The 20642-nt window shown below is 35.4% G+C and overlaps 1 protein-coding gene across 2 annotated transcripts in view; it reads right to left on the bottom strand.

Moving 5' to 3' along the window:
• Window positions 1-20642, bottom strand: part of PLA2G4A (phospholipase A2 group IVA) — a 159854-nt gene that overhangs the window by 129651 nt on the left and 9561 nt on the right. For both annotated transcript variants that reach the window (XM_004028065.3, XM_055378071.2), the window contains exon 2: window positions 4663-4764. In XM_004028065.3, the coding sequence (XP_004028114.1) occupies window positions 4663-4695 (33 nt within the window). In that variant the 5' untranslated portion in view covers window positions 4696-4764. The remainder of the gene's footprint in view (window positions 1-4662; window positions 4765-20642) is intronic.

Here is a 20642-nt window from a genome sequence, read left to right on the forward strand (position 1 = left end):
TTCAGTGTTGAGTGTGCTTGCTCATTTATATATTTCGAAAAATATCTTTCTGTGAAAACCAGAGCAGGAAATTTTTTTAAAACAATTTACACACACACACACACACACACACACGCACACACCCACAGTTGTTTTTTTTTCCATATACACATAGCGAGAATAAGAAGAATAAAGAAAACTGTAAAGCTCACAGATCTCTTCATTTAAAAGGGCTATAAATTAGAATGCTAGTTGCTGTCTAAGCCTGATGTTGGAGAAACTAACGAAAAACATGATACCAATATATGGTTTATTCATGTTTTGTAATATGGTATAATATAATATTACCACATAGGTAATTACTATAGCCTAAATATGTTGCTATAGTTAACAAAATTTTCAAGAAAAGGTCCCCGTGCTGAAACTTAGATGTCCAGATGCAGTTTGATTTTTAAATATACTCTGCCATTCAAAAGAAACTACCATCAGAGTGAACAGGCAACCTACAGAATGGGAGAAAATTTTGGCAGTCTACCCATCTGACAAAGGGCTAATATCCAGAATCTACAATGAACTCAAACAAATTTACAAGAAAAAAACAACCCTATCAAAAAGTGGGCAAAGGATATGAACAGACACTTCTCAAAAGAAGACATCTATGCAGCCAACAGACACATGAAAAAATGCTCATCATCACTGGTCATCAGAGAAATACAAATCAAAACCACAATGAGAAACCATCTCACGCCAGTTAGAATGACAATCATAAAAAACTCAGGAAACAACAGATTCTGGAGAGGATGTGGAGAAATAGGAATGCTTTTACACTGTTGGTGGGACTGTAAACTATTTCAACCATTGTGGAAGACAGTGTGGTGATTCCTCAGGGATCTAGAGCTAGAATTACCATTTGGCCCAGCAATCCCATTACTGAGTATAAACCCAAAGGATTATAAATCATGCTACTATAAAGACACATGCACATGTATGTTTATTGTGGCACTATTCACAATAGGAAAGACTTGGAACCAACTCAAATGTTCACCAATGATAGACTGGATTAAGAAACTGTGGCACATATTCACCATGGAATACTATGCAGCCACAAAAAAGGATGAGTTCATGTCCTTTGCAGGGACATGGATGAAGCTGGAAACCATCATTGTCAGCAAACTAACACAGGAACAGAAAACCAAACACCAAGTGTTCTCACTCATAGGTGGGAACTGAACAATGAGATCACTTGGACACAGAGTGGGGAACATCACACACCAACGCCTGTCAGGGGTGTGGGGGGCTGGGGAAGAGATAGCATTAGCAGAAATACCTAATGTAAATGATGAGTTAATAGGTGCAGCAAACCACCATGGCAAATATATACCTATGTAGCCTACACGTTGTGCACATGTACCCTAGAACTTAAAGTTTAATTTTAAAAAATGTAAAAACGAAATATACATAATATATTTTATATTTATATTTATATTATAATTTATATTATATATTCATATTATATTCTATAGTTATATTATATATTATATATAGTATATTATGTTATATATTGTATATATATTATACATGTTATATATTATATTATATTATATATTTATATATTATATTATATATATATAATAATATATATATAATATATATTATATATTATACATTATATATAATATATATTATATATAATATATATAATATATTTATATAATACATATAAATATAATATATTTATATAATTATATAATAGATATAATATATAATATATATTATATTATATATAATATGCAATATTATATAATATGTAATATATAATATTATATAATATATAATATGTAATATATAATATTATATAATATATAATATGTAATATATAATATTATATAATATATAATATGTAATATATAATATTATATAATATGTAATATATAATATTATATAATATATAATATATATGACTGCCATGTTAAAAGAAGAAACTGAATGGCCAGTTCCCCAGATCATCCGGCAAGACACATGTGGGGGCTGCATGGCAGTCAGTAATAAGGCCTGGTCAGATCAAGTAGAAGAGTTAAAGTCATTCAAAATAATCATATTTTTTGAAATGTTTTGTGTTCCAACCATACTGAACTTCTTTCATTTCCTTGAATCGTGTACTATTATATCCCGCCTTCAGACTACTTCACATATGCTTATTTTTTCCAATTCAGAAAAGTCATTTTCTCTCTCTTTAACTGACAAATTTCTGCTAACCTTCAGGTCTTTGCTGACATCTTACCTCCCCTAGAAATCCCTTCCAGAAGGATTCCTGTTATTAATTCTTCCTGTTATGCACTCCAGAGTGATCTTCATTGTCTCTTATCAGAGCCCTTACACTGTAGGCTTACATTATCTTATGGTTATTATAAATAATTTTTTCATATTTTTCTGCTAAACGTAAACAATCAGGAGCTCAAGACCAGCCTGGCCAACATGGCAAAACTCAGTCTCTATTAAAAATACAAAAAAATTAGCCAGGCATGGTAGTGGACGCCTATAATCCCAGCTACAAGGGAGGCTAAGTCACGCGAATTGCTTGAACCCGAGAGATGGTAGTTGCAGTGAGCTCTGATAGCACTACAGCATTCCAGCTTGGGCAACAGAGTGAGACTCCATCTCAAAAAAAAAAAAAGCAACAACTAATTGGAAAATAAAGTTTGCAAATACTTTTACAATTACATTAAAACATCAAATATCAAAAAATACATATAAAATATGTATATATATACACACAAGATTTCTTAAAGAAAACTATAATACATTACTGAGATAGTTAAAGATAAAATTAAGTAACGTTTAGTTGTGGATGAGATTCATGGTTTGTTAATGGATTGGAAGACTCAATATTGTTATCATATTATCTCTCCTCTGTAGAATCATTACAGTCCCAACCAAAATCCCAGCAATTTTGTGTGCATGTGCGTGTACATGCATGCATGAGTGTGTATGTGTGTGTGTGTGTGTGTGTGTGTAAATTGGCAAAATGAATCCAAAAATTATATGGAAATGCAAAGAACTATAACTGACAGGATATTCTTGAAGAAGAAAAAATTGGAGGATTTACATTGCCATATATAAAGACACATTTTAAAGCTACAGAAATTAGGATAGATTAGTATTGGCGCAAACTACAGAAATTAGGATAGATTGGTATTGGGGCAAACACAGACTATCTGACTAATAAAACAGAAAAGAAATGAAGCCACACATATATGGTAGCCTGATTTATAGGAAATCACCATTGCCATTCAAAAAGAATATGATGGTTATCAGTAGATTAAATAAATAGCTTGTGACATTCAAATAATGAAAAACCACATGGCAATGTAAAAGTGTGGAAGTGTGCTACTCACAACAACATGAATGAATCTCATAGACACAATGTTGAATGCAGAAATGTATATGAAGGTCAAAAATGATCAGAACTTACCCATGATAATAGAGGTAAAATATTGGCTACCTTTGAGGCAAGTTATTGACTAGAAGGTATATGAGCAAGTCTTCCTGAGTACTTATAATCTGAGTGATGGTTTCGTGGGTGGAATACATATGTAAAAATCCATCAAGCTTAACAATTAAGATTTATGCACTTTCTGTATATTATACCTCAATTTATTAAAAAAAGAGAGTCAGACAGAAAGAAGAGCTTGCATAAGAAAACTGAGAAGTAACCAACAGCAAGGAAACAGAAGAAACAAAACCAGAAAAATCTGAGAAGAGTTTCAAGAAAATAGTAATGAGCAGCAGAGTTGGGTAGAAGGAGTGGGGGGACTGAAGAGTTTATTGGATTTAACACCAAAGAAGCCAATTAATTAGACCTTTTTGTGAAGTGGAAGGGCTGAGTCCAGGTCAATAATTCAAGTTATGAATGGACAGGAAGAAGACATTACAAATAATTATAATATATTAAACTTTTCATCCAAGGAGGGCAAGAAAGAGGATGATATCTAGAAATGGATGCAGAGTAAGAAAACAGCATTTTATTTCAAGTAAAAAATGAGGCTATGGATTACTCCTTAAATATCCATAAAACCTTTATCTACTTCATATAAACCTGAGTCTCAAATGTTGAATTCAGTAAGGAAATCTCCCTTCTGTTTATTGACCAGAAGAGAGCATGTATACTTCCACTGGAGTTCGGAAAATTACGTACTAAAATTTGAATTACTTAACTCTTCACTAAAATTAAGCATCCATAGAAGAATTTATTTAAACATATCTAACTAAGGGAAAGTTTATATAATTAATTGCCCTGAAAATGCAAACCATAATATAGCCCTAAACTCAGAAATTCTTTTACTTTTATTCTTCTTTCCACCAACTCATGTGAAGGGTGTAAACTACGCAGGCTGATGATTGCTAAGTGATAACAACATTTTTTATTGTTCCATTATTATTACGGATGTTTGGGTATTTTTTTCCTTTCAAGTTCCTCTTTTCTGGAAACTTACAGTAATAAAATGAAGAGATAAATTATTTTTATTATGTTCCACAGCCTCTTTGTACCATATTAAGTTCATATGAGTTTAATAACAAATGCAGAAGTTGTCACAGTTTTACTTTACTAGCAACACCCGCAATATTCACAGAAACATATCAGTCCCCCTCCAAGAAAGAATTCATAAACAGTGAATGACTTACTATAATGTGCTGGTAAGGATCTATAAATGACATTTTGGTTTCAATTACAGGAAATGTTTTCACACTTCAAAGTCTTCTTTGGCACTCTAGCGTCTTTAAAACCTACAAAATAAACAATCACTATTGTTAAGCTTCCTCTTGGATGCAGTTCTAAGATTTAAACAATTATGAGTATGCGTCTTAGGAAGAAAAAGTCTACCCGAGGACACTAGATAGGTTGAGTTCCCTGTGTATACGAATGGGTATCACACATCACTTAGAGAAAAGGTAAACATGTTTGGATGATACTGTTTATTTTCCATATTTACTTGTTCAAATTTATACTGTGAATAATTATTAGGAAACTACAGGGCTTGTGTTGCTTTTCATTTGCCAAGTATTTTATGAGAAATATGTTGAAATTATGGAAACTTAAAATTATTTTTGTACTGTTTATATCATAATTAAGCCACATATTGTTTTCTCAGTAGGGTCAGCAATATACAAATTCACAATAAAAAAGAAAGATATTTTCACCTTAGCTATTCGTTAGGAATTACAAAAGTACATTCATGTTGAATTTGAACTTTAGTAATGACATTTTTAAAGAAATGTTTGTTCATTTGAAGACACCAGTTTAATTTGGAAGCAGTTAAATAAAAATATTTTAATGGAAAAATACTCTCTATACTTTCCTTTTTTCTTCTACACTTACTCTGTTATTTAAAATCAAATAAAAAGCTATTCAATGAATGAACATCTTTGCTATTCCATTATACCAAGTCCTTGAGATTTCATAAACAACATACACTTGTATTTCAGCATTTTATAAGTTACATCTAATTTGGAATACCTTTTCAAATATCTTTATTATTTATCTTTAATATGTAAATTCTAAAATGTTTTTATTTCAAAATAAATCAAATTCGTTTTAAATTTTTAATGATCTTTCTTTTTAAACATCAACTTTAAAAAAATATATAAAAATGATTCCTGCTCATTGTCACAAACAAAAACTGCTGAAGTGAACAAAGAATAAAGTGTAATCACCGTTTTCATTATGATGTGTATCTTTCCAGGCCTTTTCACTGCTTTTTCTTAATACTTAAAGCAATAGGAAAAGAGAGGATTTAAATTTTTTTTTTAAAAAAATGGGATCTTCTAACACGCCCTTGAGTTTTTAAACTCACTTTCTTCACTATATTTGGTTGTAAAAAATATGAAGCAATATTTTATGAATGGTAAAAATCACCCATAGTTCTCTATTTAAGAATTATAAAAAATAAGGATTCCCCCCGTTCTTCATTCTGGTGCATCAACCATCATTATTTGTACCAACAAGAAAAAAAATGTTTTTAAAGTAAAACATCTATTTACTTTCATCACTTACTTCTTAAGCTCCTAAAGTACAAATACTTTTATCTTATCATGCATATTAATCAGGCTCAAAATGTATACAGCATTTTAAATCAACTTTTTAAATAAAGATGAGGCCAAACTATGAGTCTAATTTATCATGATAAATTACTATAATCTTTGTTTTGCATTTTCTTGTTTTAAACCTAATAGAAAAGTTTCCTGATAACATTAACCAATTATAAACTACTTTAGTGCTATAGTTTTATTATTCCCTCCAAAACTCATGTTGAAATTTCATTGCTAATGCAATGGTATTGGGAGGTGGGGCCTTTGAGAGGTGATTAGATGATGAGGGTTTCACCTTCATGGGTGGGTTTAATGCCTTTTTAAAGAGGCTCATGGAATGGGCTCTCTCTCTTAGCCCTTTTGCCTTCTGCCATATTTTAGATCCAGCCTTCCTCTCCTCTGGACAATGGCTATCTTGAAAGAAAAGAATAGCCTCACCAGGCACCAAAACTGCTGGCTCCTTTGCCTTGGACTTCCCAGCTTCCAAAACTGTAGCCAATAAATTTATTCACTTTATTAATTACCCAGTGGGTCACATTCTGTTATAGCAGCACGAAACAGACTAAGGCACTCAGATTTCACATTTCTGTTATTTTGATTGGACCTGGCTGCTATTGTTAGTAACTTTCAGGATTTTATCCCAATATCATCTTTCCAGTGAAGTCTTCCTTGACTGTATTATTTAAAATTGGCAAAACCGCTGCTTTCTTGCTTTATGACCATCTAACATCCACTTATGTAGTTTTTGTTGTGTTACTATCTCTTCTCCCTTCTTCATTAGAATATAAATTCTATGAAGGCAGGTTTTTTGTGTGTTTCATTCATTGTGAAATTCCCAGTCCCTGTGTAGGCACATGTGGGCCCTTAATACATATTTGTTAAATAATGAATGAATGATAGGAGATATATATATATATATATATATATATATATATATATATATATATATATATATATATACAGGTAAGAGGGATAATTTTCAAGCCCAATTACGCTAAAGCATTTTGCTCAAGTCAAGGGATATTCATTTTCTATTTATCCATAAGTTGTATTACCCTCATCCCTCATCCTCTATTCTACTATACTGTCTTACACTGTTAATCAATATCGATATGAGTTTCTCCTTTATCTCTTATTATTTTTCCCTAATTAACTACATATTACACACATCTTACAAACATGATTATCCATTTACTACTATACTGTACTGTGTCTTTGATTAGGCTCTAAGTATTTTTGAAACTACATTTTATATTTATTGGATGACATTATAAAACAATACAGGCAAAACTACAATAGAGTAATTTTTACTCTGGTATTTATAGTTAAATTTATAATACAAGAAATATATACCTATATTGAGTGATATAATCCTTACGATTCAGCACTTCCCATTATCAGCATTTTCTGTGCTATTTCTATTACAACATTTTTAAAGTGATCAGCAATGACTTTCTACTAGTATGGCTGATGTTTTCGTGCCAACTAAATTCAAAGTATGAGAACTACATCCATTCCCAAGTCAGAATCCAGCTAATACTCTAGAGCTGTGGGTGGAATATATTTTCATGGATGATATAAAATCACCTGCCTCATTTTCATCTTTACCATCCATATTTCCCTCATATCATTTCCCCTCAGAAGTGATTTCTTAATATGAAGCGTTCTCTGCATATGATGGTCCACATAAAGCTCCTAGGCCCAAGAGCATGAGGCCTTTAGATTGCTGCAGTAGTGGTAATTCCTGAGAGCTTATGTTCTCCCTCTCCAGAAGCTGAAATGTCTATGTAGGACAATGCTAGGACAGTACTATCAGGGATTCAAAGGATTAAGGAAAGCCAATTATTTTCTTTATTGAAGCAGCATAATTTGGTGAAAACACCATTGGATATGGGATCTAGAAAGACCTTAATTCAAGTTCCAGTTTCATATTCTAAGACCCAGGTTACTTGCTTGTAATGTGAATAACAGTACTGTGAAAGGTACCTAGCCCATAATAAATATTCAATGCATATGATTTGCTTTTAAGATAAACATTACACAGACTTATCACTAATAACATTATATATTTGCTTGAAAGATGTACTATCTGTTGTAATTATTGTTGTGACAGTAGAAAATAAGAATTTTTTTTATATATTTGCCACTTAAAAATAAATATCTACAATATGCCTTGTGCTATGCAAGGTGCTTGGGAGCAAAAAAATGGTGAATCAGACAGGTGTATACCATGAAACTTTGTGGCCCTATAGACTTTATACTTGACACTCTCCAAGTGGAACCTCAAAAAGTAAACAAGATTCTGGTAGTTATTCTCACCAAAGTTTTCTGTGTTAAAAACTGTAATAATGAGAATGGCATAGCAGAAGAGCATCTTCTGGGACTTACGGCCATTCAATTCACAAACAGTAGCTTCATAGGAGATACTTTGTTCATTCAACAAATACATCTTTACTATCTACCTAGTCTATAGTAGGCACTGGGGAAACAATAGTGTATAAGACATAGCTCTTACCTTGTAGAAACAAAATGAGGCAATCTAGGGGTAGCAATAAATGCAGGCTAGCCTGATTTTTCATGCATGCATGTTGCTAAAAGTAGTAACACTGTTTATTATGATTAATGTCTCCAATTGGAAGGAAATCTTAAAACCTATTCTTCTGGGAAAATATCATCAATGAGTTTCTATTCCCTTAGTAGAAAAATCAGAAATCCTTAACATGGTCTACAATGGTGGCTTTTATATCTATTTACTGCAAACCAAAACAAAGAAACCTTTGCATATCACAATACAATATATAAATATATACACAGACAAATATTTAAAATATCGAAGTAAGTTTCATGTGATACTTTTACTAAGTATAATGTACTCTGATTTTAGTCTATTACTTTTGTTTAAATGCTGGTAACAGCCCACTGAATTGATTTCATGACTCACTAACAGCAATTTGAAGAATACTAGTGCAAAAGATTGCAAAATTGAATTTCTGTCTACTTTCTCAGCCCCAAACCACTACTTTCCCTTTTGCTTTCTATGCTAAAGCCATACTGGTTTTCTTTCCTTCAAATGAGTCAAGCTCTTTCCCACTCAGGGCTGTAACTTACCTCTTCTATTCATTCATTTAGTCAACAAACATTTAAGGCATAACTACCATGTGTCAAACATTGTTCAAGGGACTGGAGAGGCAAAAGTGAGGAGCTAGATACATTCCCTTCCCTCTTGGAGATTCCATCTCTAGCAAGCAATCAGAAAACAAGGAATCCAAAAAATAAAAGAAACAATTGGAAATAGAGTTGTATAAAATGATGGAAACAAGTAAAATGCAGAAACAAAGAATAATTGAGGCTGAGCACTAAAAAGGAGCTAGCCATACAGAGTGAGGAGAGAGTGGGTTTAGACTATAACGTTCCAGGCAGGCAGTATGAGGAACTGAGAGAAGACAAGTGGCTGGCGAATGGGGAGCAAACGTCAAAGTGGCTTGTGATGAGGTTGGAAATTTAGGCAGTGGCAGATCATGTTGAACCTCTTAGGCAACTACTGTTTACCTAGCTAAATCTGACCCATTCTCCAGGATTCAGTCTCAACGTCACTTCCACAGAGAACCCTTCCGTAACCTTCAAAGTATATTTGGTCTGCCTGTTACTGGTTCTGTGTGTTCTCTAGACTCCTCCTTCAAGCCTTTCATTCCACTGACGCAATGTCTGTCTTTCCTGGGAGAACAAAAGAGGCATTAAGTCAGTGGCCATATTTATCTTATTAATAGAGACATCCCTAGTGCCTAATACAATGGCCCAAATATAGTAGGTTCAGAATAAAGATTTGTCCAATGGATGGATGGATATTCAAAGTAGTGCCAGGTTGATGCATGAAGAATCCACAGAATAGTGCCACCCCCTCTTTTGATGTCTCTCTTTCTTATTCCTAACAATTCTTAATGTCAAATGATGTTAAATTAGCTCTCTATTTATTTAAAAAAAGCAGAACAAGTGAGATTCCAGACGGGGCGAAATTAGTACTCAAAATGTTTAGAGGAAATCTGTTGCTGGGATCCAAAGTTTAATGTCAGCAATTTTATTTCCTCTTCTCATTTCCAGCAACTTCATTCACAACCACTCTGTTCACCACCTATTATCCACTACTGTATCCTACAGCAAGACTTGGATAGAGACTCTCCTGATATTAAATCCAAAGCAAGAAATATGCTTAAGATAGCTAACTGTCCAAGTCTAGTTTCTCTCTCTCCCTTCTCTGCCCCCTTTCTGTGTGTATGTGTGTGTGTGTGTGTGTGTGTGTGTGTGTGTGTGTGTAAAATCACTAGGTTAAGAACTACAAGATAACTAGAGAGTAAACAAACATGACTCATGGCATTTAATCTCAAAGCAACTTTGGCTTGTTCTTTGATTCTATTCAGGGCTAACTCTCCTTCTACCCTGATGAAATCTCAGGCAGCCTCAGAACTTTTCTGTTAACTTGGATATGAAAGGAAGAAAAGAAAAAGGAAAAGAGAAAAAGAATTAACCCAGACACTGCCGGGTTCGTTGAGTTAAAGTCTCTCTCCTGCTCAAGGTAGAGCTTGTTGCAGGAGAAAGGGGATGAAGTCATTGACTTCTCCCCTCCCCTGCCTACGGTCAAACCCTCCCAAGCTTGATAACTCTGGTTTTTAAACCCTTATAGTTGGAAAAGGATGCAGAGAGAGAGAGAATAGAGGCAAGAAAAATATTACTTCAGCAGTACTTTTATAAGCTGGTTTTGTGATCTCTTGGCTTGGTACATGTTAAAGCTGAGTCTTTCTTTCATAGATGCTTTTTGTGGATTCTTCTGAGATTCTCTGTTTTTGAGATTTCTTCCTTGTGTTCCCTGACATGCACAAACACATCTCTACTCCAGCTGGGGGCTTGTGTTTTTTTCCACAGCCCCAGTGCATCTTGTGGTCCACTTCCAGTTTTCGTTTTCTGAGGTTCTTTCATGTTACCAGGCAAACGCCTTGTATAGGATTTAAGATTCTTCCCAGGGCTCTCTTTAGTCCATGGACAATACTCATACATGTTTTCTTTCTTCCAACAAACCCCGAGAATGCAATTACTTCCTAAATGAACTATTCTGCTTCTTGTGTCCTTTATATTTCCCAAGCATGACAAGACACCAGCCTACTGCAGAAGACAAATGTTAAACCCTCTGATGAGCGTTCTCAGTGGTCTCTTTAAAGCCCCTCTCTTGATTGGGAATTAGTAGGCATATTCCTCTCCAGATCTCCACCCCAAGGGAAGAGGGGCTGTACTCACAGCAGTGCTTTCCAAAACAAAACAACAACAAAACTCTTCTGAAGCTCTTCCCACGTCTCTACTATTTCAATGCTTTTATAACTGTGAAGCGGGTAAGTTTTATATATTATATAAATGTCCTTGTCCATCTGCTTTCTTTAAAACATAAAGAGTAGGCTGTTTCACTATCCATTTTAGTAGTGCATATCTTAAATCTTATGGCTTAAGGTCTTGGCCAAAGCTTCTACTTTAAAGTCCAATACATAGGTGAACCAGCTTACAAAATGGCAGAACGAGGAATGTGGGAAATCCTCTCCCAGAAAAACAAACACATTGACAAAACTGGGCAGAATTATTGCAAACAACTATAGACACACACACACACACACACACACACACACACACACACACACACATATGTATGAAATAATAGCACAAAAGAAGGGAGATGGAATGGAGGTATACTGGACCAAGGAAATGACACCAGATCATAATTGAACCTACAGAGAGAAATACAGGGTACCAGTAAATAAGTCTATCACATTTTCAAACAGCAGACCAGTTATTTACCATTTCTCTGAAGCCTTTTGTATTTAACTGTAACAGTAAATATGTAGGTTAATATAAAATAGCCTATAAATATTATATTGTTCAAATATAAATATATATGTAGATTAATATAAAATATTCTATAAACATTTCCTTTTCTTCTCTCAACTTCTTTAAAAGATATAGCATTTACATAGCAATAAATTATAATCCTATTTAATGTATACAACAATAATAGCAAAAAGGAGGAGTGGTCAGGGACTAGAACTATACTGCAGAAAAGTTTTTGTATTTTATTGGAATTAAGATAGTATTGATATGAAGTAGACTATAACAAATTAAAGCAGAGAGTTTAATTCCTAGAGCAACCACTAAGAAAATAACTCAAAAATATAGTTAAAATATCAATGAAGGAATTAAAATGGGCCATGACAAAATAGCTATTTAATATAAGGAACAGAAGAATTTAAAAAAAGAGACATGGAAAACAGCAAAATGGAAGATGAACATCCAACCATGCTTCCAATAACATTAAATGTGAGTGATGTAACATTCTAATAAAAAAGTAGAGGTTGTCACACTGGATAAAATTGAATGTATATAAAAGACTAATGGAATCCAAATAAGGTTTGTAGTTTAATTAATAGCATTGTACCAATGTCAGTTTCCTGGTGTTGATAATGTACTATGGTTGTCAGATGTCACACTAAGGAAAGCTAAATGAAGAGTACATGAGAGCCCTGTAATATTTTTGTAATTTCTTATCTTAAATTATTTCAAAATAAAGTTTATTTAAAAAATTTAATACATATGAACAGATCTAATTTATATTTATAAACTTTATTCCACAGTTATGTTCAAGGGAAGAAACAAAGACCTCCTATGAAGAAATTACTGAAATAGAATCACTTCCTTCAGGATAAAATCACTAGCCATTATTGTCAGGCAGTGGCTGCATGTCCAATTCCAGTTAGGAATAGGCAGCCGTCCTTTGTTTTTTCTCTCTGTAACTGTTAATAGTAGCAGCAGATATTTTAGGTTTCTGCAAAATTAAGGCATTTCTGTCCAACTAACCACATGAAACAGTAGGAATTTTTTGTCCCAGAATTAGCTCAGTTCTGGAAACCTTACTGCAACTAGTTTGCACAACCACTCTCATGAATACTCATAAAATAGCAGGGTTTCTATTCCTTTGTTTCTTATAACTAAGCTAAATAACCAGTCTTGGTGAGTGTACAAAGTCTCTTAAGTCTGAAGTAAGAGATGTGAAACTCACAGGGTTTTTTTCTTCCTTTCTTTTTTTCCTTTCCCTGCCCTGTAATTAGAAACTTTCAGAACATGAATGAGAGGGAAATTTGGATAGACTTTTCAACAGATACTTCCCGATGCAATGTAACTGTTGGCATTCAATGAAAGTTTAATAGTATGTGGTCTTTCCAAAACGTTTAGTCATGTTGTCAAGGCAAGATGAACTTCTCAGGAAAAGTGAACAGAAACAAAAACCCAGACTAGAGTGTTTTGTCACTTCTCTCTGTGTACAGTGATATGACAAGGGGAAAAGGAGGGGATATTATTAGAGTTGTGGCATGTGGCGGGAAGAGGGATAGGAATGCAAAAGATTCTTTTCTCTTTCCCTCCAACTCATTGTATAGACGCGTGGAGATATTAAAAGGTTGAGCATTTAAGTGGCAGCAACTTCTTGACTGCAGCCAGAATGACCCAAGTTCTAGCCTGTCTCCTCCTTTCTCTATCTGTGGGATCCTGACCCTCAGTTTCCTTGTCTGTAAGTGGGGAAAATCGCCCCTAATCCTCACAGAGACAGTGGGAGGATGAAATAAGAAAATATATGTAAATCACCAAGCACAGTACCTAGAAGGCCATAAATGTACAAAATAATCATTATTATTATTATTGTTTATGAAACTGGTGATGATTCCCCTCAAACTGCCTCAACTCATGCAAGTCACAAGTATTTAATTCTATAGAGAGTTTTTGTTTGTTTGTTTATTTGTTTTGTTTTTTTGATGGAGTCTCACTCTGTCACCCAAGATGGAGTGTAGTGCAATCTTGGCTCACTGCAACCTCCGCCTCCTGGGTTCAAGCAATTCTCGTGCCTCAGCCTCCCGACTAGCATGGACTACAGGCACCCACCGTCACGCTCAGCTAATTTTTGTATTTTTAGTAGACATGGGTTTTCACCATGTTGGCCAGGCTGATCTCAAACTCCTGACCTCAAGTGATCCACCCGCCTTGGCCTCCCAAAGTTGGGGGATTACAGTGTGATCAGGTGTGGCCTTGGCCTCCCAAAGTGAGGGGATTACAGGTGTGAGCCGCTGCACCTGGCCTCTATAGAGATTTCTAAGAAATTCAAGTAGGCAAATTTATTGAGCACCTTTTATAAACACCAAGTACATTTTCATATACAACAATAAATTTTTTTATTATACTTTAAGTTTTAGGGTACATGTGCACAACGTGCAGGTTTGTTACATATGTATACATGTGCCATGTTGGTGTGCTGCACCCATTAACTCGTCATTTAACATTAGGTATATCTCCTAATGCTATCCTTCCCTGCTCCCCCAACAGGGATCTAGAACTAGAAATACCATTTGACCCAGCCATCCCATTACTGGGTATATACCTGAAGGATAACAATAAATTTTTAATAGAAACACTGATGTTTTGATCCATCAACATTTTTAAAAGTAGAACACATTTGGACACTAACTTGTCCGCTGCCAAATTCAAAGCTTTCTCCACTATACTGGATATGGAAACATATTCTAAAAGCAAAGAGAGCATTATATTACCATGTTTCCATCATCATCATTCTTATAATGATATATAGTTACTAAGGCATCACTAAAGTTTTAAGCTTTTAAGTGAATTTGATGGTGCTTTTTTTGTAAACTAAGGCTATACAAAGAGTTTGATATTGCCAGCCGGCACAAAGGAATAAAGAAACAATAGGAATTCAGATGGGTAAATGAGATGCTTTATATTAAAAATGTCTCTCAAACCATACTCTCAGTTTACGACAGGAACACCTCCCTGTTCCCAAGGAAATGTAAAAGCATGCGTCCAGACACAAAGGCACAGAATAATTAACTATGTCTGTTTCTTGAGCCCGGAACCCAATGGTATGGAACTTGCCACTAAGTCCCACAGTAGTAACAGGTGGTGCCATATGGCTGATATCCATACTGTTCCTTTTAAGATTTCCCTCTCCATTTGTATTCCTAAGTCACAGCTTCTTAATCTATCAAATTTGTATTCTTCAAAGATCATTATAATTACATAGACAAGTATATATGAAATACCTACTAGAGTTTCAGAGAAGAGAGAGATTCCAGTGGTTTAAAGTAGAAACGGCTTCAGAGAAAATGGTAAGTAACTGATCTGACATTTGAAAACGTGAAAGAGCTTAGATCTATAGTAAGAGGAAGTGGAAACATTTCCTCTAGGAAAAGGCCATGATGTTGGAGATACTCCATCCTCCTCAGGCTCTCAACTGGTGCTTTCCTTACCCACACCTTCTCTGCAGGATCATGTCTGCCTGTCATTCAGGGTTCTGCATAAATTCACTCTCTAAAGTCAGTCATCTCTTAATTTATCTACTAGATTAAGACCCTTGTACCTTTCCTTGAAATCTCTTATCACAATATTGTATACTAGACTACCATTATACACATGTCAGTCTCCCATAGCTGTGAGCAGCACAAAGGAAGTTCTGTCTTCTCCCTGTATTCCTGTTGGGCCCAGAGTGATAATTCAATTACTGTTGACTGAAGGATGAATAAGCAAACTGGGGGATTTGCATGATGTACTGGAGAAAACTGTCTAGATCATAAATGTACTCTTAAGAAACAATCAAGAGGAAGTAGATTACATTTATAGAATCTAGAATGTGAAACTGGAATATATCTTAGCAGTTGCTAATATGAACACTTAATTTTGAAAATCCACACTTGTTAAACATTTCCCAAGTACGAGGTACTTTAAGTGATTTATATATACCATCTCATTTAATCTTTATAACAAGATAGGGATTATTATCACTAATTTTGAGATTAAAAAAACAGATTTGGAAAGGTAAGTAATTTGTTTAACTGACAACACAAACTAAGGTAGACTCCCACAACCAATCTCTACAAAAGAATAACTGTCTCAAGAAGAATAAAAAAGTTCCCAGGTCATCTGGGTTAACATGGGCTGATCTGGCCCTAGAATCCTCTTTCTACTTCATTTTTTCACTCTACAAAAGACCCTGAAGCACATGCAGAGTTTCTGAAAAATTATACAATAAGCAATAGAGTTATTCGAGTCTTAGCAGGGAGGTGGCATGATGAAAGTGGCACTTTGTGTTAGTTTACGAGGGTTGCCATAACAGAGTATCACAGACCGAGTGGCTTAAACAATGGGAATTTATTTTCTCACAGTTCTGGAGGTTGGAAGTCCAAGATCAAAGTTCGGCAGCTTTGGTTTCTCCTGAGACCTCTCTCCCTGGGCTTGCAGATAGCTGCTTTTCGCTGTGTCCTCACATGCTCTTTCCCCTGTGCACAGAGGTCCCTGGTGTCTGTGTGTGTTCAAATTCCCTCTTCTTTTAAGGACAATAGTCAAATTGGATTAGGACATGCCCTACCAGCCTCCTTTCAATTTAATGAGGCCTTATCCCCAAATACTTTTACATTCTGAGGTACTGGGATTTAGGGTCCAATGTATGCATTTGGAGGGGGCATATTTCAGCCCATAACAGGTTTTAATGACATAAACACAGCAGTTAAACAAAGCAGCATACAATTGTTAGTGGAGAAAAGTGGTGCTGTAGGAGGGAGGGAGAAAATCGGCCAGAGAAGTCCAGATGTGATATAAGATATGACATGCAGCCGGGCGCAGTGGCTCACACCTGTAATCCTAGCACTTTGGGAGGCCGAAGCGGGTGAATTGTCTGAGCTCAGGAATTTGAGACAAGCCTGGGCAACACTGTGAAACCCTGTCTCTACTAAAATACAAAAAATTAGCCAGGCGTGGTGGTGGGTGCCTGTAATCTCAGCTACTCAGGAGGCTGAGGCAGGAGAATTGCTTGAACCCGGGAGGCGGAGGTTGCAGTGAGCCGAGATCGCGCCACTGCCCTTCAGCTTGGGCAACAGAGAGAGACTCCATCTCAAAAAAAAAAAAAAAAAGATATGATATGCATCTCAACTAGGATGGTGAAGATTATAAAGGAGAGAGCATAGCTCCTTTAAGATGGAGCAGCTACCCTCATCTGATTGTTTAAAAAGCTCCCCGCAACCCCTGACCAACATATACATACACACATTCTACATAAACGAAGCACAAGGATAACGTCTAACCACTTCACATTTGGGAAGTACTAATCCAGATAAACCTGTCCATCTTAAGGATCAGGAAACTGGCCAGCCCAGTTTCACATAATGCATTACAAACAAAGCAAGAATGTCTCCTCACTCCCAAGCCAGTGTTCTAGTTTTCATTCCTTGACCACTGGTTTGCTGTTATTTTCCATTCTTTCACCTCTTGGTGGTCAAAATCAAGTGGCCATTCTGGCCATATTTTAAGGTCAAGAAATATTGGAGAAGGAGGAAATATTCATAATCGCCACCTGGAAAGTATTTCATTGTACAAATTTGTAAGCTGAGGCCTTAAGATATAAATAAACCTCACCAAGTTACCCAGTAAGGGGAACAGCTGAAACTGAACATACCTATTCACTTTCAACCAGGTACTCTTTCTTTATACCCTACTGGCATCCTCCCTGCCCCACCCCACCCCCCACATGCACTGGGGCTAAAAAGGAAATATAGCCAAAATTAAAATAACATATATATAATTTTAGTTTGGCTAAAATCTTAAGTTACCAAGTTACTGTTTGGAAGGACAGAGTAGATCCAAGATATGAATTTAAAGAAAACAAATAACTGAATTTCTCCTTGGAATTGGTCCAATAAAGCTCAAAAAGAATCACTTTCATCTTTTGTAATTTTCTAGGTTTGAATCATAGTTATAAATTGTTTATTTTCAAATATTAGATTGTTTAAAAAATTCCTCTTCCCACACAGACCGTTATGAAATAATATCACATTGATGGGTGTTAAATATATGATGTGCATTTTCAGAAAATATAGAAGAATAATGTTCTGACTTCTACTTAAAAGAGACTGACAATGGTGATGTACTTATTGTTAACAGGTTATAAATATATGCAACAAGGTGGCACAAAATGCTAGGAAAAGAAGTGTGTTTTGACAACAGCGTTACTTCTACAGCTTTTCTCTCTAGACTGGACGTTTTGCAAATATGCTCCCCAAGGTAGTATTTGTGTTTTGTTGAGGGTTCCACTCCCTCTTTAATTGCTGCCATTGCTGCCTTTTTTAAGTGACAGAGTCAGTCAAGTTTTCCACAGCATGGAAAGCCATATCTTTTTTCTAAGGTAAGCAGTTCAGGGAAAACACCCAGGAAAACCATCAAACTGGCTTAAACGTTTAATGAGAGCCATTTTATTACTGGAGAAAATTATTAGCATTCATAGCTTGCTTTGCTTTTCAATGAAAGCAATGACTATTTCAGGCAGCTGGTGAGATTGATCTGACAGTTTAAAATATGGAATTACTATGACCTTTAAGAGGAATAAATTGATGATAAACTATATCATCAGGAGTTGCGGAAGCACAGAAGAGTGTACACCTGCTTCCAGGTGTTACTGTAAAGTTCGGCCACTAAATACGAGACCAGCATTCTACAGTTCCTGAACTGGGTAACATGTAATAGGAATTCAGGGTTACCATTTTCTTCTCAGATCATAAGAAGTTTTAGAAATCTTATTTTAGACACTGTGATGGCAATTCACTTTTGAAAAGAACAAGAAACCTAGTCTTTTGCAGGATTAAGAACTCTGTAAATGGAGTGTATGCACTTGAAGGGAGTAGACTTGGGGGTTCTTAATCTTTTTTGTGCCATGGACCCCTTTGGCAATCTAGTGAAGGCTAGGGACCCCTTTATAGAGTATAACATTTTAAAATACATGAAATAAAATATCGGTTTATAAAGAAAGCTAATTATTGCCCAGGCATGGTGGTGGGCACCCGTAATCCCACCTACTCAGGGGATTACAGGAGAGGCAGGAGAATTGCTTGAACTTGGGAGGCAGAGGTTGCAGTGAGCCAAGATTGCACCACTGTGCTCCAGCCTGGGCAACAGAATGAGACTCCATCTCAAAAGAAAAGAAAAAAAAAAAGAAGTCAATTATGTTGAAATACATGTAGCCATGGCAGTCTGCAGACCCTTTAAATAATATTTATGTGTGCGTTGGAGTGTTGCAGCACATTTTTCCCCTTCTACTTCTGTGGGGTACTCCAACATAGTTCCAAAGTTTCATGTAAAATTTTTGAGGAGAGAGGAACTTACATCACTATAAAGAGTAAGATGATGATAGAAAATCTTAAGTTCTTTTTATACTACCTACTTTTGCTAGCACCATAATGAACATGTAGCACATCCTGAATATTTAGGGGTTACATACAATAAACTCAGGTTGAAATGAACTGAAAGTGCTGTCATTTGCTTCAAAATGAAATTTATATTGCCTCTACCTTTGAATAACAAGCTGGAGAACTGTGCCAAAAATACATTAGTAAAATCAATAAGCAGGTTTCAGTTGAGGTTCTGCAGATGAGATATAATGCCTCAATGGGTTCTTTGGAAAATACAAAATTAACAAAAACAATGTTATACTCTCCCCTTCATTTTGCCAATGAGAAATTTGACAGGAGGAAGTTAGACAACTGCAGCTAAACCATAGCCTGACAAATATGGATAGGACCAGGAATAAAATGCAGAATGACTTTCCACTTCAGGACATGTCTCCGGGAGGTAGGGAAAAAAGGAGGAAAAAGAAGCAGCTACTTAGTGTCAGGCAGAGAAGTAGATGAAGGGCACAGCCGGAAACAAATTGAAATCCATCTGACCACAAAAAACACTCTCTCTTCTCACCATGCTGCCTGACTTGACCTGCACAGACTCACTGCTTTCATCCATGGAGGAGCCTGGCCTTCATTTGTGTAAAACTAAATCATTTTTATGTGAAGAGGATTTATGAGAGATGGCTAACGGATTTTTAAATTTTAAAATGGTTTTTTTTAACTTTGAGGGAATATGAGTCAATAGTTCAATAATATTATTTTGGTCGTTGAAAAGATATCATTTTGATTATGGTAACCAGCTGTTCTCTAAAATTCTAAGAATTGGAAAAGAAAAGGAAGTGACTTTTAGATGCAAAATGAAAGATTTATGTCAGGGTGAAGAAATACATCCTGAGAGCAGGGCTGTGAAAGATCCTTTTTTTGGATGGTCTATTATTATCACAAAATGTTTTACACATCTTTACATTGTGGAATTCTAATGATTCAAAGTCTATAAACCCTTATCTTAGGGAGCGCAAAGACCAAGGAGTATGCTACAACCCAGAAACAAGTACTCAGCTAGGAGTCCAATAAAAGCAGGGAGGCAAACAGTTAATCATTCAGAACTTCAAAGGACAACAGCAACAAGTCTACCAACTAGAACATGAAGAAAAAAAAGTTCCAGAATGATGGCTCCTGGAACAGGTAACTGGGCTTCACTGAAGTGTACAAAGAGGCCTAGCAACTGGCTAGGTAATGAATCCAAGAGTTGGGAAAGAACAAAGGCTAAATTCCCACCTACTAGAGCTGGAAATCAGCCAATTTTGGACTACTTCCTAG

Source organism: Gorilla gorilla, chromosome 1, assembly GCF_029281585.2.
Source record: "Gorilla gorilla gorilla isolate KB3781 chromosome 1, NHGRI_mGorGor1-v2.1_pri, whole genome shotgun sequence".
Lineage (NCBI taxonomy): Eukaryota > Metazoa > Chordata > Mammalia > Primates > Hominidae > Gorilla > Gorilla gorilla.